General features: G+C 45.4%; 2 protein-coding genes across 2 annotated transcripts in view; one reads left to right on the top strand and one right to left on the bottom strand.

The window, feature by feature from the left end:
* The window catches only part of WDR91 (WD repeat domain 91), a 15,006-nt gene extending 9,278 nt beyond the window's left edge, over positions 1 to 5,728 (bottom strand). The window contains exons 1-6 of the mRNA XM_042815985.1: positions 5,585 to 5,728; positions 5,018 to 5,197; positions 3,829 to 4,036; positions 3,204 to 3,286; positions 1,889 to 2,013; positions 271 to 448 (exon numbers count right to left, since the gene is read on the bottom strand). Coding sequence (XP_042671919.1) covers positions 271 to 448; positions 1,889 to 2,013; positions 3,204 to 3,286; positions 3,829 to 4,036; positions 5,018 to 5,197; positions 5,585 to 5,707 — 897 coding nt within the window. The 5' untranslated portion in view covers positions 5,708 to 5,728. The remainder of the gene's footprint in view (positions 1 to 270; positions 449 to 1,888; positions 2,014 to 3,203; positions 3,287 to 3,828; positions 4,037 to 5,017; positions 5,198 to 5,584) is intronic.
* An 876-nt stretch (positions 5,729 to 6,604) lies between these two features.
* On the top strand, positions 6,605 to 20,995 carry STRA8 (stimulated by retinoic acid 8). The gene is made up of 8 exons (XM_042815988.1): positions 6,605 to 6,796; positions 8,528 to 8,603; positions 9,879 to 9,963; positions 10,330 to 10,485; positions 13,973 to 14,255; positions 15,569 to 15,645; positions 17,626 to 17,737; positions 20,327 to 20,995. Exons 1-8 carry the CDS (start codon positions 6,605 to 6,607, stop codon positions 20,399 to 20,401), a joined length of 1,056 nt encoding a protein of 351 aa, XP_042671922.1. The 3' UTR covers positions 20,402 to 20,995.
* Positions 20,996 to 21,165: the final 170 nt, after the last annotated feature.

Here is a 21,165-nt window from a genome sequence, read left to right as displayed (position 1 = left end):
AAAAAAAAAAACAAAAAAAAAACAAAAAAAAACAAAAAAAAAAACACCCCAAAAAACCAACAACCTAAACATCCACAAGGGATTGACAAGTCCCTAGACATGACCTTCAGCTCTTCTTGTACTGCATTTACACCCAGTGTACATGGGCAAGAAAGAACATTCCTTTTCCTCCCCCTCTTCCAAGTGAAAGCAAAAGCTTGGAGCAACGCTGTGCTGCAAGTTAACTCCTTGGTTACTAAGCACCTTTCGATGAATCAAGCTGAGAATCACCTGGTGATTTGCTGGTTCCTTCTTCCCTAGCAGCACGCTGCTAGTCTGTGTTGGAGAAGCCCCACTTGGCTGAGCTGGTCTGGCAGGGCCCTTTTTACTCTGGGAGAGAAGAGAGGAGAGAAAGCCTCCTCGAGACTGAAGAGAATGTGCAGTACTTCTCTGGCTGCAGGTCATATCACTAAACAAGATTAAAAAGAAACAATAAACAGGACACGGAACTGCAGACAGACAACCTGATCAGAGATGACCCAACAAGAATAGTGCCTGCTGCTTGAAACTCTGGAGGACATGTCTTCTTGCCCAAGCTCACGGAGCAATGAACACGAAAAAAGTGTTTCAGAAATATCCTGTGTTACTGTTTAAAGCAGATCACTATAAATCACTGGAACCAACACTCACTTCTTGCAGTGTCACAGAGTTGGTGGGCCCAGCTGTTGCTAAATCACATGCATGGTCACCTTAAACTCCTATTCCTTCCGCTCAGGGTTAGTATAGAAAGAATGTAAGGGAAACACAAGAACACATTTCTCCAAATAACTTCTTCAGCCTGGGTTTCCAATTCACGGCTGAAAGCAGACCTGTCTGAAAGGCAATGTACAGGGTTTCACTCAACACCCTGAGATATGCAGCAGGTTACGTTCACCAGTTTTAAAGCTCAGGTCCTCAACTTCTGAAAACACACACCTCCCTTAACCCACAGCACCTAGAGCAGCAACTGTTTCCCAGAACATAACTGGGATTTTCTACACTACAGCTTTCTCTAAAAGGAGGGTAGCACACAGAGGAGGAGGAATAGCCACCTCCACTGTCTCATTCTGTCTTAAAAGAGGGAACTGTTCTACCAAAAATAAACTTTGGGCCAAACAGAGACATAGAAAAGACAACCAGAATTAGCCACCATGTTAACACAAGAGTTGTCCACACAAGAAAGACCACTTTTAAAGTAAGTTTTTCTAATAGAGATGGTTAAAAATATAGCAATTCTATTAGCTCATCCCTTGCATCACTCTCTCCCACAGGTGCAGGTGAACATCAGGGCTTTTTGTAGCTAGGCCAAAGAGATCTCAAATTAAACTCTGTGACTTGTCCTGCACAGAGCAGTTATCAAGACAGTTCTGCAGACGAACCTCTTCAATCAGAAATTCTACACTAAAAATAAGATTTTAAGTGTGACCTCTATTAGAACTTTTTTGTTACTGAGAGCAGCATAATTTGATCAACAGATTAAACTGCAGATTTATGAGGAATCTCATGTATAACTGAGCAAAAAAGCCTGTCTCTGTGGAACAATGACCCCTCTATGTGATGCAGGAACAGCATTTAAGAACAACACAAAGCACTCACTGCCACTAAAGAAAACGCCTGAGCAGTACTTCAGGGTACTGCACTGCTACCAGTGTCCTGGCTGCCCAGAATGCCCTGGTATAATGCTGAGACCAAAGCAGAGTCACTTCTTTGTGTGCTTCAGTTCCCAATAACCAGCAAGAATCTCTCTCAAAAGAGTGGGAAATAGACATCATAGCAGAAATTTTCTCCAACGAACAAGGAAATGGCACTCCTAGAGTCTCCCTGAGCCACATAAAAGCAGCAGGGCCCATCCTCCCCTGCAGGCACTCACAGCTCAGAGTCCCCGAGCCGATCCATGTTGGCCACATATGCAGGCAGCTTGTGATGCACAACTGCTTCTTCCACTTCCAGTTCCTCTTTCTTCATGCGGGAGGATTCAGCCTGCAAAGCAAATAGCTACAAGAGAAGAAAGAAGCAAATAAGTAAGCAGAAATTACACCAGAGTGCACCACTTTCCTACAGGCTGAAGTTGTTCATTCTTCTAATTTCAAGGGTCTTAGACGGTCAGGGAGGGAAGAAAGTTGCTGTGACCAGCTGAAGATCACATCAGTCCAAGTAGTCAAAACAACAGTACTTTACAGATATGAAACTGAAGCCTGCTTAAAATCCTCTACTCCTCTCCTTGGGCTGTTGCTGTAACGGCATTAACTGTGCTGGGAAATGAGCTGGCCTGGGCAGCCCGGATCAGCCTGCCACTGCACACAGGCAGCTCAAAGCCAAAGCCCTCCACATGACTGGTGGCAACCATGTGCAGGCACCAAGCCTAGAAGGTAATCTCCCTCCCACAGCCCAGGGCTTGGCAAGATGCCTGGGTGCACTGTAGCCAGTGTCATCAGGCTACCTTGAAATCCAGCTCCACACCCTGCTCAGGTCACACTGTACATTTCTCAAATCTCTCCAATAATTACACTTTTACATCTTCTCTATAAGCATCTAGGAAAGGTAATATCAAAATAAGATAGAGCTGGGGGACATCTTGCTTGAGCAAGTCAGTGTTTCTTGCAGTTTCCTGTAAGATCTAGAATTGGGAAACAGATATTCACATTTGCATTAGTTCAACTAGATTATTTTATGTCCACTTTGACCATGGTAAAGTGGCTATTTCAGCAGGAACAGCTTCTGCCTCTTCACTGCAGGGTACTGCCACTTTTTACTGTGCTGTCAGCTAAATTTTGGAGGTGACCCTGAATACTCTCCGTAAGTTTCAGCATAAAGTCCATCACACAAGCACTTTACCTCCCACTACTTTCAGCTTGTCAGAAATGCCAGTGTAGCAGAAAAGGCATTTGCACAGTGTCTGCACCCAGTAGATAGCACAGAGAGAGTCACCTCTCACAGAGTCACCTCCAGCAGAGGCACAGTGATGTCCTACACAGACATATCAGTTACCATATGACCACTGCCCTAAGCTTGCTGGAGGCAGTTGAAAGATTAACCAAAAGAAAGGATTTATATAAGAATCTGCCTTGGAATAACTGCTCTAAATTGAAGGGGTACAACTTGTTTGGACACACAAACCCAACATCACAAAACACACATTTGCTGCCTTAAACAGCCAGCAAATAAAGAGTGACTTCAATTCTGACCTTATGCCGCAGGGATTCATTTTCTTCTTGTATGAGGCTGCTTCTGTGACATTCAGCTTCAAAGTTCAGAATGACTGGCACCGGTGAGAAACGTTAAAGAAAAACTCAAGGCAACAACTTGCCTTGACTCTAACAAACTTCACAGCTAACCCTCATCACCACTTGCCTTAAAGACAGCAAAAGTGCTCAGTCTATACCATCAGAGAGAAATATCTGAGGCCAGAAGAGTAGTAACAATATTGGGCTATCACTACACACCGCTGTGAATGGATACACCCAGACAATGGTCTAAGAGGAGACAGCTCTGGACCCAAGGTTGCACGCCTGTTTTGTACTATGCCATGTAACAAGATTTCTGACTGCTGTTCTAGTCAGAAGCAAAGGTTTGAGTTCAGTGTTAGCAGCAACCACAATCGTTTGTGCCCAGGGAGCATAACATGTCATTAGATAATTGAATAATAACTATTCTAACATCCTCTGGAAAACACCAGCTTCCTATTAAGGCGCGGCCCTGAAATTACCTGAAAGCAACAGGTTCTGTAATATTGTACTCTTGGCACTAAGAACAGTAAGCGTAACACTAGAGTAAGAGAGATTTAACCATTAGTTACCAAAAAAAGGATATGCATGCACTGAAATAAGACACTCAGAAAGTTGTGCAGAGACACAATAAATGTATCTGCCCACTGGCGTGAAAAATAGGTGGCGAAGGTGGGGTTGGAGTCCGGGGCAGGGAGGAAAGGCAGGACAAACCAATCCTTCCACTCTGCCTGGTTCTGCAGCTCAGAGGCCTGCTTGAGGAAGAACTCCTGCGCTTTGTCATTGCGGCCGGTCTGAAATACAACAGGAACAGCTCTCACACTTCCAGCCAAACCAACCTGCAGGTACCTAGAATATTGTTTGAGTGATGAATGCAGTAGAAACTACTTTCACTACCCAAGAGAGCAAGTGGTTAGATTTCAGGTTCATCTGGGAACAAAAGAATACACTAGATACGCTAGAAGAAGCTCCCAAATATGCTTAATCCAACCTTTTTTCTACTCACTGCAGTCTTGTTTAAAGGCTGGGGAAATGGATCAAGCCAATTCTTCACACGATTTCCAGCTAAACCAGTGCACTCTGCATACTTACCTAAGATGCAAGTTCACATACATTACTAAAGTATACTTCAAATTGAACAGTTCCACCACAGAAGCACCCTGAAGAAATTCATCTGATGCATTATATTTGTTATAGTCACACTCCAAGTTAAGTCCAGAATAAGAGAACAAAACCACATTTCCAGAAATATGCATTAGATTTTGCTTCCTCCCCCAGCATTCATAATTTCAAGTTTTCAATCAAGGGGGAAACATTACCCATAAGTTTTAAGAAATTGAACACTCTTGACAGGTGCTTGTCTACCCTGCTTGCCAGTGCTCTCCCCATGCAATACTTTTTTTTTTTTTTTTTTTTTTTTTTTTTTTTTTTTTTCTTTTTTTAAGGCATCATTGAGATATTTCTGCTCCAACTTGAGCTTACTATTTTCTCTTCTATTCAGAAGGGGGAAAAACAGTTTCGCTTTCTCTCCCACGTTACCTTGTCCAAACTTGAAGCTCATTTCTCCCTCTTTTATCAACTAAACTCCAACCCTACCATCTTTTCTTTGAGACCCTCCCACTCTCTCATTCCTCAGGAGCTGTAGTTCACATAAGGACTTTCTGATTCCTGCCAGCAGGAACACAGACAACAATCCTGCTTCTTCATCCCTTCAGCTGCAATGAAACCCTCCTATGCAGCACTGCTATCTACTCAGCCACTCCCACCTGCCCCACCTGCACGGTATGGACGAGGTAGTATCGATACAGGCTGGTTTTCAGCTTGTTCACCGTCGGTCGGTACACGTCTTCCAGCCGGCTGAAGAGGCGGCGATCCAGGTAGCTCCAGTAGTCCCGCAGCGCAGCCAGGTCGTAGCTCTGCACGAACTGCTGCAGCTGCTCCACGATCTTATCCACCTGAGAGCGCAGGAGGCGGCTGCTGTCAAGCGAGGGCTCGCTCGGAAAACAGCGTTATTTTTGGACGAAAGGGAAGAGCCGTGCTTAGCCGACAAGACGGCAGCACAGCAAGAGGAAGAGGCGCCGCCGCTTCTTAGCGCCGTTACCCCGAACGCCATCTATCAGCGAGACGGGCACGAAGATCCCTAACGGCAGCCCGCCGCCCTCAGAGGACCACGCAGCGGTTCCTCGCGGCCCCGGTTCCAGCCCCGCCCTCACAGGGGACGCGGGACCCAGCCCGGCTCGGCGGCGGCGCCTCAGGGGAGCTGCCCCCAGACGGGCTCTCAGCCCCCCCGCCCCGCGGCCTGCCCACCGCCCCACAGGGAAGGGGCCGCGGCTCCCGCTCACCCGGAAGCCCTTCTCCCGGTCCGCCTTGATCTCCGCGTCCAGCTGCTTCAGAGCGGCGGTGAAGCCGCGGAACAGCAGATACTCGCGCACCAGCTCGTCCGTCCGCTCCGTCGCCGCCGCCATGGGCCCAGCGGCGCTGCCACCTCTGCCCGCCCACCGCTTCACGAGCGAGGCGGCGCGGCGCCGCCAAGACTACAACCCCCGGCGTCCCCTGCCGTGCACGCCCATCGCAAGGCACGATGGGAGCTGTAGTCCCCGCCGCTCGCCCATGCGCACCGCCCTCCCCCGTGCGTTCCACTCCCCCTCCCCTGCTTCTTTGCCCTCTTGCGGCCGCAGCCCGCGTTTTTGTCTGTCTCCCATTGGCCGCCGCCGGGCGCAAGCTGCGTCCCCATTGGCTGGCTGCCACGTGCGGCTCGTGTTGCTGGGCGCGGACAGGCAGTGGCTCGGCGGTCATGGGTGGGGCAGGGCGGGTTGCGCGGGGAGCGTGGTGTTTGGGAGCGGCCGTCGTCGTCTGTGGGATCCCGCTGTCTGCTTCGCTGCCGCCTCGCCCCTCCTGGCTGCTGAAGGAACGGCAGGAGAGGGAGTTGGTCTTATCCATAGGTGATACGTGCAATTGGTAACGGGGGGCATTGGACCAGTTTCGGGGAACTTCCCCTCAGTGAGCTGCAGGGAAGGGCAGGGCAGTGTGAGGGGAGGGAAGCTGTCCCGTCCTCAGAGCTGCCCCGCTGGGCAATGATCTGCACTTCCTCATGGTGAACTGGGGTAAGATGGTGCTGCAAAGGAGGCCGCTGTCTGGCGGCATCAGCCCCAGCATCTTGTGGGAATGGGTTATCCGACAGGGACAGGGCAGGAGGTGGGGTGCCACAATTTGAGGTTAGCAAGAGATCAGGGTTTAGTCAGAGCCTACAGACAGCATTCCTCAGGCAGAAGCCATCACTTCCCACTGTAAAACGCACCGCAGTGCTCGTGCATTCCCTTCGCTGTACCCAGCACGACCCCCCCATTGCGTTGCAGCCGCCGATGGAGGCAGCGGGTGGTTGCGGTGAGCTCTGTGCAAGAGCACGGCCCGCTCCCCAGGCGCAGCCGCAGGAGGTGGAGCCCCGCGCCGCACGCAGACGCCTGGCACAGGCCCAGCACCGCGCAGTGCTGGCGGGACTCTTCAGCAGCCTGCAAGAGACCGTGCTATCCCAGTCAGACAGCCCGGCCTCCAAGGTGCGGGGCGATGACTGCCTTTCTCCTATCTGTTGCTGTCATAGAATGGCTTGAGGAAAGGATCTCAAAGATCGCTTGTTTCCACCTCCCTGCTGTGAGCAGAGCTGCCACCCCTCGGGTTAGGCTGCCTGTGGCCTCATCCAAGCTGCCCTTGGGCGCCTTTAGGGATGGGGCATTCTGTCATAGACATGCGTTTCAGTTTATCTGTTGGGATCCCAAGGGGTGCCAGCATGTACATAATTTCAGTCTGGATAGATTTCCTGGATTCCTTCTGCTTTGCAGCTGCCAGCTCACCATGAGCAACTTGCTTAGTAGTCTCTGTGTCATGGGTTTATCATGTGGCTTGCCTGTGCTTTTCGTATGGAATTTTTGTAGTTTCTTCTTAGCCGTGTTTTGGATGTAAATCAAGGGATCCTATGATTCAATGACCTTGATTTCACAGCGTTTTGGTAGGAAATTGAGAGGAGTGAGTTTAGGGACAGATCAAGTTAGAAGGAAGGCAGTAATTCATTCAGCATATAAGGTACATTCTGTATCCAATAGACTGAGAGAATAAGATGGGGAGGGAACCCTTGTTCCTCCTGGCCTCTACTAAAATAAGAAACTATTTCTTTTAAAAAAAGAAAAAGAAATAAACAAAAATACTACTAAAAAGTTGCATAGTATCCTGCTGAAGGTAGGGGAATGACCATCAGGATTTTTCAGCTCTGCCACCAACTCATTTAGATTGGTCACTTTCACTTTTTCAGAGAGGATAGTGGCTTTACAGGATCATATTTGTAAAGTGCCTTGACATTCTAAGCATGCAAAGTGCTGCTGTCTGGGGCTGAGGCCCTTATCCCCCATGAAGTTCAAGGTAAGAATTCAGTTTGCCATACTCTGAAGGAGATGCAAATGTTAAGCTGAAGTCCCCACAGCCTCAGAACTAAGGCTAAACAGATACTTGTTTTGTCTCCTCTGACTGGACTGTCTTAATGTACCAATTCTTTGAACTACTCTTTGATAGTATCATGTGCCTAAGACATGACTTTGGAGGTGAGGTCCTAACTGCATAAGTTTACTCCTAATTCTGGTGCTTAGTGCCTTGCTAAAGTATGTGGTGTGAAAGCTCTGCCAGAGGGACCTCCTGTCTGAGCTGCCTGGGCGGTCCCACTGATCCTATAAATCTAGGAGCAATTTTTAGATGGGTGTGTTGAAAGGTACTGGCCATATGTTCTTCGTTATGCTGCAATGAAGGAATGATCTACAGCGCTTGTTATTCCAGCTGACATCAGTGCAGCTGGAGCAGAACATGGCAAGGGCTTCTAGCAAAATTCTCAGGAGAGGTGAATTATAAAGTCTTATACCTAAAGCTGGTAGACATCCAAGAGGACATGTTACAGCATGGTGTTTCTGGACATGCTCCAAGAAGATAATGATCCAAACAAGAACAGTTGCTGGTAAAAGATGTGACTTAAGTAGCAAATGGCTGTGTGACTAGGCATTATGTACATGTATTGTACAATATATTTATATTACAGAATATTTATCTTCTGAATTTAACTTTACTCTTAGATCTTTCTCCTCTTCATAAGGCTACAGGTAGATGGTGAAACATCACAGTCGTTTTCTCAGACACATGGAGATAACTGAGGGTCAAAATGAAGGAAAGAAATGAAGAAAGCAACTGAGTTGAAACATGAATTCAGCCAGAGCAGAGAGCAATCAGTTCTGTTTTCTTTTTGTGTTTAGTATCAGGTTTTGCGTAAGGCTAAGAAATATATCCAGGAGCTGGAGCAAACCTTGAGTTCTTTGCTGAAGATGAAAGGTACTGTATGCAAGTATTTGCCTCAGACAGTTTGTTAAGTAGAGGCAGGTAGATGCGTGGCTGCTCCCATTAAGCATTAGACTTTAATGGGGCTTCATTTGTAGCACAAGTGTTGTCAACCCAGTAAGCACTGTCCCTCAGATCCACAGCGATTCCCAGCCCTCCATGGCAGAGGAAGGACACAACTAACTTCTGCTGCCCCCAGCTGCAGGCAGGCTCCCCGCCTACCCCTGCACAGGCTGCGTACATAGGCTGGAGGAACAGGTGTGCTCCTTCCAGCCCCAGCACAGTATCAGTCAGAGCTGTTACACACCCTGCACTCCTCATCAAGCACAGCCAGAGCTGGAACTTCAGAGCTGGAGGCTTTGGTCTGAGTTAGAGGAACAAAAGGAGAGAGAATCTGTTGAGAGTTTCCTCACAAAAGTATGGTAAATGGAAGCCTTTAGTTAAGAATCTAGGCCCATAGGAGCAGGTAAGAGATGCTGTGGTTTGTTTTTGTCAGTTTTGCTTTCAGCTTGGCAGGTTGTGGTCATGCACTCCATGCCCTCACCAGCATGCCTGCTGCTCTCTGGTGCTGCTCACTCTCTCTGTTGACAACAAGAAGGACTGGGGACAGATGGATAGAGCTTTTGGACATATTTTTATGTCCCTTCACATATCCAGAATATGGTGTGCTAGAAAAGGCATTGCTGTTTGTGCAACTTGCAGTTCCAGTGTTTTGTATCAATTACAGATCATAATGCTTAAAACAAAAAAAGTCCTCTGAAACCACATATTTGGGTAACCCATAAAAGGCAACCATAGGTAGGAGGAGTCATTTGGAAGAGAAATCTGAAGGCTTCACAAGCAGTGGGGTGGCTGAAAAGAGTTTTGAAGTAAATTGCCCTTCATATTTACTTGCATATATGTAAAATTCATACCACTGCTGAATCACAGGGTGGGTTGTCCAGGGTTTTTATGTGCATTACATGACAATTATGAGATGTTGTATTGACTAGTGCTTGTTCTTGTTGGGACTTTTGATTTGCTGATTGTTTTCACCATCGGTTCTCTCACACCAATGTTAAAAGGAGGACATCTGAGTTCCTCAACAATCAGAAGCTCCCAGTAGTGGTAGTGATATAGGAGAGGCAGAGGTGTTGCATCTCACATCGCTTTTGCCTAATGAAGAGTTGTGGCTTCTGAAGGACCAGTTGTCAGATTATTCTGCTTGATTGGGACTGATGGAAGCCAAAGGCCCCACCAGTGTGACAGTTGCCTTTCTGCCAACAACAGAGTCCTTCAGCCTGGAGGATGGGAACCCGTCCAGCCTGGAGGAAGTCAGGGAAGAATATGTCAAGAGGCACTTCAGCAATCACAGGTAAGGGCTTAAACCAATCAGGGGAAGATGATAATACTTTGCATTTTCTTCCATCCCAGTGCCTCTTAGCTTCTTTGTCTTTGTTACTGAACTTCCAAGCAGAGGCCTTTCATCATGACAAAAAGACGAAGAGGTTTCTTGTGGACCCCTGTAATCTCACACAGCGCATGAACAGTGTTTGTATTTCCTTTGCCTCCTATGCAGCTCACCACAGACTTCTTATTTGCTTGCAGAGCAAAAGGATGGGGGAAAAGCTTGCTGGAAAGAATGGCCCTGGACCCTGGAGTGACCATGACAAAGACATTTTTAATCCAGTTAAGAAGTTGTTCATGTGGCTTTTTTTTTTTTTCTGTGTGTTCTTTTCAGCACTGCGTCGTCGGCCTCAGAAGCTGTGAGTGAGAGTGATTCTGCTGTCTGGTATTTGATGCAAGAATGTGAAAACCAAACAATGGAAGAGGACAGAAAGCCAGGATTTATCCAGTACCCAGAGACTTCATCCCCAGATCTGGTGGAATTTGAACGGTAGGTGCACCCCAAGTTGTCTTCAGGGTTTTTTTTCACCTATTTGCATTAACACTGCGTCCAGTCAGTGCTGTAAATGGAGCCTTGCAAAAAAGCCTTGTACCAGAAACTTTGACCCTGCTGGTGATGAAGCTGGAGCTGTGTCTGGCACACGAATGGAATCCCAGCATGGTATCAGCCCCCAGCTCCCCCTCAAACTCTCAAGAAAGAGAAACAAAAATTGTTTCAAGTGTGTCAGTCCCTGTGTGGACGTGCTTTACTGCTGTCCAGTGGCTTGTAGAGTGAGCTGCAACACGCCTGTAGTGGTTCAACTGGCAAGTGGTTTTTAACCCAGATGGAATGGGAGTTTATTTGAGCAGCGTGGCTTACGCAGGTGTTTGCTCCTGTGTGCTTGTGGTATCAGTATCAAGTTCTATCTTCACGATGGGGCTGAGTTTGAGGAGCACAGGAATTGCTGCACCAGATGAAACCTGCCAGTGGCTAGCTGTACGTGTTCCAGTTCCAGGGGAGCTGCAGAACTGCAGATAGGTGGATGTAGGCAGATATTTCCCCCTGCAAGTGATGATTATCCTGCCTGGTATTGGTCTGAGAATCTGGGACGCTGTTGTCCCTTCCAGAGATGGATGTTTAGCTCCTAGCACCTTGGAGTACTTGTTTGTAAGATCAGAGCAGCGTAGGGTTGGAAGAAATGAGGGAAAATAATGCAGTACTCAACCTGCAGTGGTCTGCAGAATAGCAGTAGTCTGGAAGACATCAGAAAGTACTCCTCAATGTGACTGAAACACAGAGAGAGAGAGAGAGAGAGGAAGGGAACATAAGTGCTTATGAGTGTGCTACAGCCAGAAGGTGCAGGTCTGTAACCCTCTTTAGGATTAGCCAAGTGCCTGACACAGCTGCTAAAAATCGGAGACCGTTGCTTTCCTCTCAGTGGTCCATGTATTTTAATCTAGGATTTTAATGATAAATTTTCTATTTTTTCAAAGTTATTGGTATCTTAACACTGAGCATTTATCACATTCTTCCCCCTGCTCTCAAATGGCACTAGGATGTACTACAGGGCTCATAGATGGTAATCATCCCAGACTTAAAAACACACAGTGTGGGAGAAGCCACGGCTATAGCTGGTATCCTCCAGAGCTTCACAGCTATAAGTGTAAAGGCAGTAAAAACGCAGACAATTTTTTTTTTTAATTATTATTATTTTTTGCTTTGAACTGGTGTTTTTTAATAATTTTCCCCTGGACTATTGAGGTTTTTCAAAACGAGACCGCAGCTCTGCCAGCAGGTGGCACCAGCCTACTGCTACAGTGCCTGCTTTTGCTCCTGTGAGATTTGGAGATGGTTGTAGTAAGGTATCATTTGAAAGACCTTGAAATGTGCTGACTGAGGATTTTCTGGAGGAAGTAATCCCTGCTTCATCAAAGCCTGCACAATAGGGCCATAAACACCTGTATTTCCCCTTCTTCACTGATGAGGTGGACCACAGCCTTTGCAGTGCTGCGTGGACTCTTGGCATTTACCCTGCAGTTTTAATGCAGCCTGCAGTTGAACTGTAGCTAATTCTTGTTACAAAACCATCAGTGGTAATGGGCATGAAACAGCAGGGAGTCTTTGGTAAACAACAGCTTCTCAGTGATAAGTCTAATCATGTTATTTGGGCAGCATCGGAAATGCACTGAGCTTCTACAGAGAGCTACAGTGAAGAGACTGCCCAGTATTCCAAATGTGCAAATGTGCAAAATGTGGTCGTCTCCTTCCAGCTGGGAAGGAAATTGTTGACTCATGGTTTGTTCAAACTCATTTTCTTTAGCAAAGCAGTCTAGTGATGATTCATTCTGTTAGAGAAACTCCAGATCCTTCATTCAGAGCTGGGTGTTCAGAATTCTTGGTGAGTGCAATAGCTGACCTAACAATGCTTGCCTCCCTTGCAATATTTTTGTGTCCAGCAACGGCAGAAAAACTTCACAGCATGGAAATGGGAGTTTAAACATATTTGTGTTTGCATGTGGGGTTATTTTAAAATCTTCAATACTGGTTTACTAAAACAAACAGTTGTAAAAAGATGCAGTACTTTTTGGTTAATTTCTCGTGCAGCAGTTTGGTTAGCCAGGAAATGTGCTTAATTGGGACGTCTTCCAAGGAGACATTCTGAGCCCAGTCAAACTGAGAAACAAGGACTGCTCTTTATGCTCTTCCTTTTTACTCCTTCAGACACGTTCTTTCATCTGAGGAGCTCTAATCATTTAATAAACATAAAATAACCTTCAGTGCTACTTTCTAAAGTAGACTTATTGTTCCTGGCGCACTGTGCCAAACAGTACTAACAGAAGAGGCAAGCTCTTCCTGTGTTTGCATCTTCAGCTTGAAATTGCAGCATTAATGTTGAATTGCTAGTTTCACTGCAGAACTCAGTTCACTCCCAGAACTCAGTCTTGGCAATGCAGTCCCTCAGATGTAGGAACTGAGTTTCTATATTCACACCAATCAGAGTTTCCAAGCCCCTGCCTTCCTAGCTGCATGTATAGTACCTAGTACATCAAGGTATGACCTCAGCCAAGTGTTTTTAGAGCACTGCAATGCCAGAAGTATAAAAAGTGACTCACAGTGCAAGAGCCTCGGGATACAAAGGCAGGTATGCCAAATTTTATGAAAAGCCAGTGTGAGGTTTGCCTGTGTGATGAGTATGGCCTGCAGCAGCCTGGAGCTCCTATTCTGAGGCCGCCCTGCTGAGGCTCTGGCTGAAGCCTGCCCTTTGCAGATGAAGTCTTGGCATAGCAGAGTTGCTGAACTTTTCTGGTGGTTTTGGGCAATGTTCAGTAATTGTATGAGGTCCCTGAGGGAGAAGCCAGTGAAGTAGTTTGGAATCACTGCTACTCCCTCCTCCCCTGTTGATGGCAGCAATTATATCACAGTCTTTCTAGATAATCACTAGAACTGTTTAGCATAGCTGCTTTATTAGAGAAGACTATTGAGGTGTCAGTTCAATTGTTTAGCAACAAGCCTTGCACAATAGTTGCTTATCTGCAAAGATCAATCACAGTTCCACAATTCTGAGGTAATGCTAATTATATCCTTAGCTTACCTTCCAAATACCAAGCAGTCCTTCCAGCCCAGGGAAGTTTCCTCAGCGGTTGTGCTGAGCTCAGGGTGGATCAGCCCCTCTCCAGGAGCAGAACTCCAAGGGGCTCAGTTTCCCAGCCCAGTAATGTACAGCGTCTGTTACCACCCACAGTGCAGTGCTTTGCAAAGGTTCCTTGCAGCTGTAGGTCTTCCAAAGCCAACAAGAGAAACTGCATCTTGTGCAAGGGCAAAGGTCATATTCATCACATACTTTGCAATGGCAACTCCACACTGACCATGGCCTAGGCCATGACCAAATCAAATGGTCAGTAGAACTATGGCAGTTCTGTCATCGGATGCCTTGTCCCTCCACACTGACTGACAGCAGTTGGATAGCTTGCTCTTCAGATGCTCCTTGTCCTTTCAGGTACCTGTATTTTTATAAGCACACAGTAGACCTACTGAGAGAGCATGGAATTGTTTCCGCTGAGGAGGTGCCTCTCCCTGTGGTCTCCACGGCTATTTCACACCTCTGGCAAGAGCTTTCTGAAGAAAGGAGAGACAGCATCTTGCAGTACTGTAGCCAGAGAGATTTCCACCTGGGTCCTACGGATGCTTGCCAAGAGCCTGCGTGCGCTGATGGCGATGTGAGAGACAGTGGAGGTAACAGTGAGGAAGCCAGTGGCTCCTTGGTCTCCACGCCAGAGGAAGTAAGTGCTCAATAACACATATCCTCTGCCCCTAAAGCTCCAGTCCTCCAGTTGCTAACTGGCTCTGCAGCTTCTAATTAGAGAACATGCAGTAGTTTTAATTAAGTTTTCCCAAGACCACTTGAATGGAAAAGTGGAAACAACAGCCTGTGAGTAAATGTCTTGAATTCTCTCTCGGTAAGATAGACAGCAAGCTGTAGGAGCGCCGTGGCAGCAATCCTGGCATTTCTCTGTTGAGCTGTGGATTCCTGTGCTAAGTAACAATTAAATTAGCTCTAACTTGCTGTGGGGTGGGGAGCAAGAACAAGGGTTGTCCAGCTGCTGTCTTCTGCGAGTCTTCCATGCAGGACAGATTATCTGTATCCAGAAGAAATGCCCAGATTCCTAAAACCTGTGTGTTTTTGCCTGGTCGCTTGTTTTTTAATTCGTTGGGTTTTGATTTTTACTTGTTTTTGTTTGTTTGTTTGTTTTTAGTAATCAGAGCACTTAGTAGCAAAGATAAAGTATTCGTAGAGACCAGTTCCAGCGATACAGGGCTGATGACTGCCTATTCCGTGCATTTCTGCAGAGCCAAGAATTCAGTGACTGCGTAGATGGGAGCATCTGAAAAAAGAGATTAAATAACAGCCAACTCTCCATAAATTGTTCCTGATGAAGCATTGATGGCTTAAGCAACTGGCTGTTCAGAGAAGGGTACAATGTTATTAGTTGCGAGGGGAGGTCAGAGGTTCACTTTTAGCAGATTGTAAATTGCATTTACAAGCTCCTTTTTGAGTCACAGGACAATTAGCAATTCAGTCCACTGACCTGCTTAGGAAATGTCATGGGGACGTTGCGTGTACAGTACTTTCTGGCACAGAAGATGTGTGAAGAGCATGAACTAATGAGATTAGTGGTCTGTCACATGGAGAATCCAAACTCCTTTGTAAGACGAGTCATATACTGGAATCAGATTTGTGGAGAGTGGCTGGTACAGCTGAGATCTCCAGCCATAAACAACACAACGGCCAAAGTCAAGTCTGGAAAGCACTGTTAAATTCATGTATTTACTGATGCTCTGGGAGACGTAAGTCTAATTCTTGGAGGCTGAAAAACAGGGAACAGACTAATCTTGTGTTTGGAGTTACGAAAGCTTCTCCCTCTTATTCCTTTATTTGCAAAACCCTGTAGATTTCTGCAGAAGGAAACATTAGCTGTTAAATGGAAAGAAAAAAATATTGTACTTTTTATGATTTCATTATTAAAAACTATGCCCTAGGTAAAACTCTTTAAATGGCTGGATATGCTGACATCCAAAATGTTTTCTGTGACAGGTAATGTTTGAAGACGCGTTTGATGTTGCTGCTGGTTTCCTTGAAACAAATGAGACACAGGGATTGTCCAGCCAAAGGTAAATTTTAGCATCCAACCCTTTTGCTAGATAGAGTAACTCAATAGCTGACAGACAGTGCTCCCCAGCAAGTTTGCTGTAGAGAAAGTCAGTAGCCGAGCGTTCTCTTTTGTGCCTAACTTTTAGTCAGTAGATAAAATAGTAGCATACAGCAGTTGTGCTCACTGTAGTATTACCTTTTAAGGTGGATGAATGAAATGAGGAATAGGCATTTACAACAGAACCAGGAAGATTAGCTTACAGGAGTGCCCAGTAGCTTCGAGATAACCAGGCACTCCTAGTAAGTGATTCTTCATGGAAAGTCTAGGAAGAGTCCTGGATTCTGGATAAATAGATAAACTCTTCCAATTTTTTTCTCTACTTTGCATAGCTTTCTGTCTTTTCAAATTACAAGATTTCTAATGTTCTCCTTTTTTTATCTCTCTCACTTACAAGGTCTGTGATGACCATAAGGCACTTCCTGGACAATTAACTATACTCTCACTTAATGAGACAAAAATAATCTCTTTTTTTTTCTTTAACATCATTTCTCTTAATCTTCTTCAAGTACCCTAATTTCATCAGTAAGAGATGATCAAGCTGAAGTGTGGTTGGCTTGAGCAGAAAGATCGAAGAAACACGAGGGGGAATGGTTTTGAACTAAGACAGGGGGAGTTTAGGTTAGATATTAGGAGGAAGTTTTTCACACAGAGGGTGGTGATGCACTGGAACAGCCAAGGAGGCTGTGGATGCCCCATCCCTGGAGGCATTCAAGGCCAGGCTGGATGTGGCTCTGGGCAGCCTGGTCTGCTGGTTGGAGACCCTGCACATAGCAGGGGGTTGAAACTAGATGATCACTGTGGTGCTTTTCAACCCAGGCCATTCTGTTGATTCTGTGATTCTGTGCAGGTCAGATCACAATTATCTAAGAAAGAACATGTCAAACTAGCACTGCTTTTGATTTTTCCAGTAGACTAAAGAAAGAAAAGGTTTCTCTTCAAGAAGAAAATCACTTTCTGATTCATCTCTTACATATTCTTCCTGCTTAGTCTTGCTTAGATTATTTTTTTTCTCTTTCCAAATAGTGTTTTAATTTTATTTTTTTTAATCCAGCTGATTATTTTTCCATATTTAGAGAGTTGTTTAATGTGAATCTTCTTCACTGTAATTCCACACTGCACTTACAGAATAGCATGAACAGAAATAAGATTGCTCTGGCTGTTCGTCAGAATATGTTTGTATTGTAAAGCTTAACAAAACATGTATCTATTAAATTCCATTTATTAGGTCATAGCTGCTGTTTGTTTTTGAAACAAGGAAAAGCAAACTTTGTTAACACTGCAAATGTATTGGCATCATCTTTGCAGTCTGGTTTAAGCCCCAAATTAGATTAATATTTCAGTAGTCAGCGTTTTCCATGTGCCCTTCTTTTTTTCTATCACCCTGTGCTTTATAGTTCAGGACAGAGGTGTGGTGCAGAACTTCCTAAGGTCCCAGGGAGAGCATAGAGGTGAGGTCCAGAGTGAGTATCTGACCTTAGTACCAAAGTTGCTGATCACCTGAGTACACATTTGCCAGTGAACAGCTGATGTGTGATTTTGTGACCAAAAACTTTACAAAAGAAGGCAAAGTTGCTTCTTGGAACAGCCCTACAAAATACACTGCCAAATGGCCATTTTTGCTCTCCATTATGATGCGTGTGTACCTTTCCCTAGAACAGTGCTATCACAGCTGTAGTGTATTAGTGGATCTCTGTTGTAGTGGTTCCTTATACTGGAGTTCTCAGTTCTTAGATATCTTTCTGCACTTGTTAGACAGCATTTCCTCATTACACCTCCACTCCTTCCTGTCTTTTTCACCTATTGTCTTTCTTGTCAGATTTGTCATGGAAACAATTTAAGTATTCTATAATTTGTAAGTAAAATGTGAAGGAGAGAAAGTAAGGAGGAGGAGGAAAAGAGGGAAGAGGAAATTAAATTAAATTTCTTGTTCCATTTTCAGTTCTTCATTTACAAGTGGCATTTCTGAAAATCCAGAGGATGACCACAGACTTTATCTGCAGATCACTGACTTCCTAAAAAGCCTTTTCTTTGCCAATACACACTTCTGCCAGGTAAGCTTTCCAAAGGGTTCCTTACAGAAGGAGCAGTGTATTTCTGTCACTGTCAGAAAGACTTTTCCCTTGCTTCAGATCATGGCGTCCAGAATCATTAAAACAAGACCTTGGGGCTTATTGCTTTAGATGTCATTCTGCAGGTCCATAACCCACCCTTGGCCTCTTGATTCTGAACACAGTGGGACTACCCTGTGCTTTATCTTGGTGCCAGCTTCCCTACCCTGAGCCTTTGTTTGGCAAGCCTTGAGAGTAGAGTAATTATGCTCTTGAAAGAGAACAGCTCTTAAAAGAGAGCAGCTGCTGTGCTGTGTCTTAACATCAGCCTACTGGTGCAGATTTGCTGAGCCAGAAATCATTGTGTTTGCAGTGTTAGTCCTCCTGTTCTTGTCCTCTTGCCAAGAGGGTGTCTGAGAACTTGCACATGGATACAGGACCGAAAAGGAGAGATCACTAAGCAAGAAGATGTTTATTTTGGCTCAGATTGTGCCTCTGCAATGGCCACTGTTTCTCTATGTTCTGCTGTCACCTCGCTTCCACCCGGTCTGTTACTTGAGCAGATCGTCCTTTAAAGAAAATGGAATATTTGTGGTGAGGGATGGTTGAGACACCAACCAAACAAAACCCAAAACAACACCACAAAGAACCAGAAACCAGTGTTGCAGCACTGTCTAAATCTATCGCAAAACGATTTCTGCACGTCACTTGGTTCCTACAATCTTCTGGAGACCTTAGCTCTAAAGGAGGTGCTGGGAATGACAGCAGGCATAGCAAAAGCTATTAAACAGGAGCTATTAGAGTAGGACTCTTCAGCAGAAATGTCTGGGGGTGACATGAGAAAATTTGGATCCTAAATGACTTGGATTTGGTACACAGAATGATGATCCATTGCCTCTTAACAGCAGAACTAGACAGCACCCAATGAAATGAACAAACAGTATATTAAGAATTTGCAGATTACCAGAGTTAACTCCCCAGGGATGAGTCCATTGAGGGTTAATAAATCTGGACAAAGATCCAGATATAATTTCATATGCAGAACACCCTCACAGCACAGTGTGCCAGAATGAGGGAGCATGTATTAGGGAGACAGAGCACAATGCATGCAAAATGCTTGCACTTTTTGTTTAAACATCTACTCCTGGTCATTGTCAGAGACCAAGCACTGATTTACACAGCCATTTGGTCTGTAAATAACTGTTCTGCATAAAACCAGGGCTCTTTCTGTGTTCATATAAATGACTGTGAAATGAAGATGCCTAGAAAAGAAAGAATGACATAATGCAAGGTGCATGTTTTCCAGCTGTGAGTGGCTGAGTGCTGCTTTTGCCCTCTGCTTGGTGCTGTATCACTGTGTGCGAGCCCAAGCCCATCTTACAGCTCTCACATACAGTGGTGTTGGTGGTGGTGAAATGCTGCAAATTGGAAGCTGAGCACTTCTTTTATTCAGGAACTTTGAATTGTCTGTGATAAGACAATAAAAAGGGAGTGTGAGCAGAATTCACCCAGACTAAATTGTACTGATAATCTGTTTTGGTTTAGATAACTGTGGTACAGCACATCTAGAGTCCTGCCAAGAGGCAAGAAAATTTGACTGACAGATTTTGGGTTTTGAGTGCGGAAATTCAGCTGTACTTCTGAGCAAATAGTTTGGAGACAGTTATGGAAGTTCAGCTGAGTGTGTCTAGGAGATATTCCAGCTAGCTTGAAACGCTACCTCAGGCAACAGCAGAGCTCAGCGTAGGCTACACAACTTAACCCAGACAGTGGGTTACTCTGTGCACTGAAGACTCTTGGACTTGTCCTGAATAGGAGACCTTCTTGTTTACTTTGTGTGTGTAACCAAATCCCTGCAGACCACTCTCTCGATGCAGTATTGATACAGGTACGTTTGCCCAAGAGTTTGGGCAGTGCTGGTGGTGTAATTATCCCAAAGGGTAAGTGGTGTCCTGATGCACCGTGCACACACATGGTAGATGATGATATGGAGGCAAGCAGCAGGTACTGTACTTAGAGGCAGGGCCACCAGTGCGTGCCCGACTGATGTGTGAAAGGCAGCCTCTGTCCCTTCCATCTGCAGAGCTGGGGAGGTAACAGGTTTTCTTGTGGTCATTACATGCCAGTTCCGTGTTAATGCCATTTGAGATTAACTGTACAAAGCACTGTTGTTGGATTGTGTACATTTGCTGTTTCACAGTCTACAGATGCAAATGCTTTTGCATCCTGGACTTTGATTGCTCAAAGCCACTTATGCTCTGTAAGATGGTCAAGAAAACCATTTCCCTCTGTTGCTAAAAGAGCAGCAAAGCCTGAAGACAGTGTAAGTTAGAGGCTCAAGGAAGCTCGCACGTCCTCAGAGCTTGTTATTTGATGTGCTTGCTACCATGGTCTAAATGATGTAGATGGAGGTAGGGTGAAGGCCTGTGATGTTAGATTAGTTGAGAATCTGAGACATTCTTCATCAGGCCCCACAAACAGTTGACTGAGAGGTGCTGGTTGCTGATGCAGAGCAGAAGCAGGGCTCATAGCACTTTGAACACAGTCAACTCTTGTGGTTTTTAACCTTACCTGGCTTTGGGATGGTTTCAGGAAGAAGATCTTCAGTTCGATTATGAGACTGTAATGCTGAGGTGCACGGAGACCTTTGATGACGAAGATTTATAAGTAGTATCCCTGTATGCCAATGTTTTGCCAAGCATCACTGGATACAGCAGGCATGTGAAGAGACTGTGCCTCTTCCAGAGGAACACCTCTCCAATCAGAATGGGGAGACAATGTGTTGTGGTTTGTTATTGTTGACTTCCCTTTCCTCATCAGTGCTCCATAACTTACCAGTTGAGTAATTTATACTTTTAAATGTTCCAGGTTTAAAATATTTATAAAACCTAAAGGAAGAAGTATTTTTCTCTCTGACTTTTTAATGCTGAACCTCATTTCACAAATACACTGAAGCAATTCAGTGACCTTGCCTAATGTGAGCTGTGGAAGAGATGCAGAGAGCACATGGCAACCTACGCACTCCAGACTGCTACCTACAAAGCTCACAGCGTGCCTCCCAGCATCCTGGCAGTGATTGCTTTCCTCTACAGTTCTTTAGCCAGGGCTGGAAACAACGGAGGAATTTCTTCACAGAGAGTGACGTGAGGACATTCCATATCTATGAGGACAACTGTAGTGGCCACGCACTCCCGAATCGCTCAGAGAGATGCAGATACAATCACAAACTGTGGATTATTTTTGTAAAGTGTGTAAAGTTGAAAGAGAACTAAGCCCCCTGTGCTGTTCTGCTGCATCTTGTTCTTTGATGAGTAGTACTGCTCAGATGGTGTCTTGAAATTAAAAATGCATTGAAGTTAAAACAGATCATTGACATCTCTGAGCTGTCATTAGCGGCTTTCTGCAGACTCGGCCAGTGTTCTGGCAGTGGT

The sequence above is a fragment of the Centrocercus urophasianus genome, unplaced genomic scaffold (genome assembly GCF_019232065.1).
Source record: "Centrocercus urophasianus isolate 14NV4802_14NV808 unplaced genomic scaffold, USGS_Curo_1.0 seq_15, whole genome shotgun sequence".
Lineage (NCBI taxonomy): Eukaryota > Metazoa > Chordata > Aves > Galliformes > Phasianidae > Centrocercus > Centrocercus urophasianus.
The sequence above is the reverse complement of the archived record's forward strand: the minus strand, read 5'-3'. Positions and strand labels throughout refer to the sequence as shown.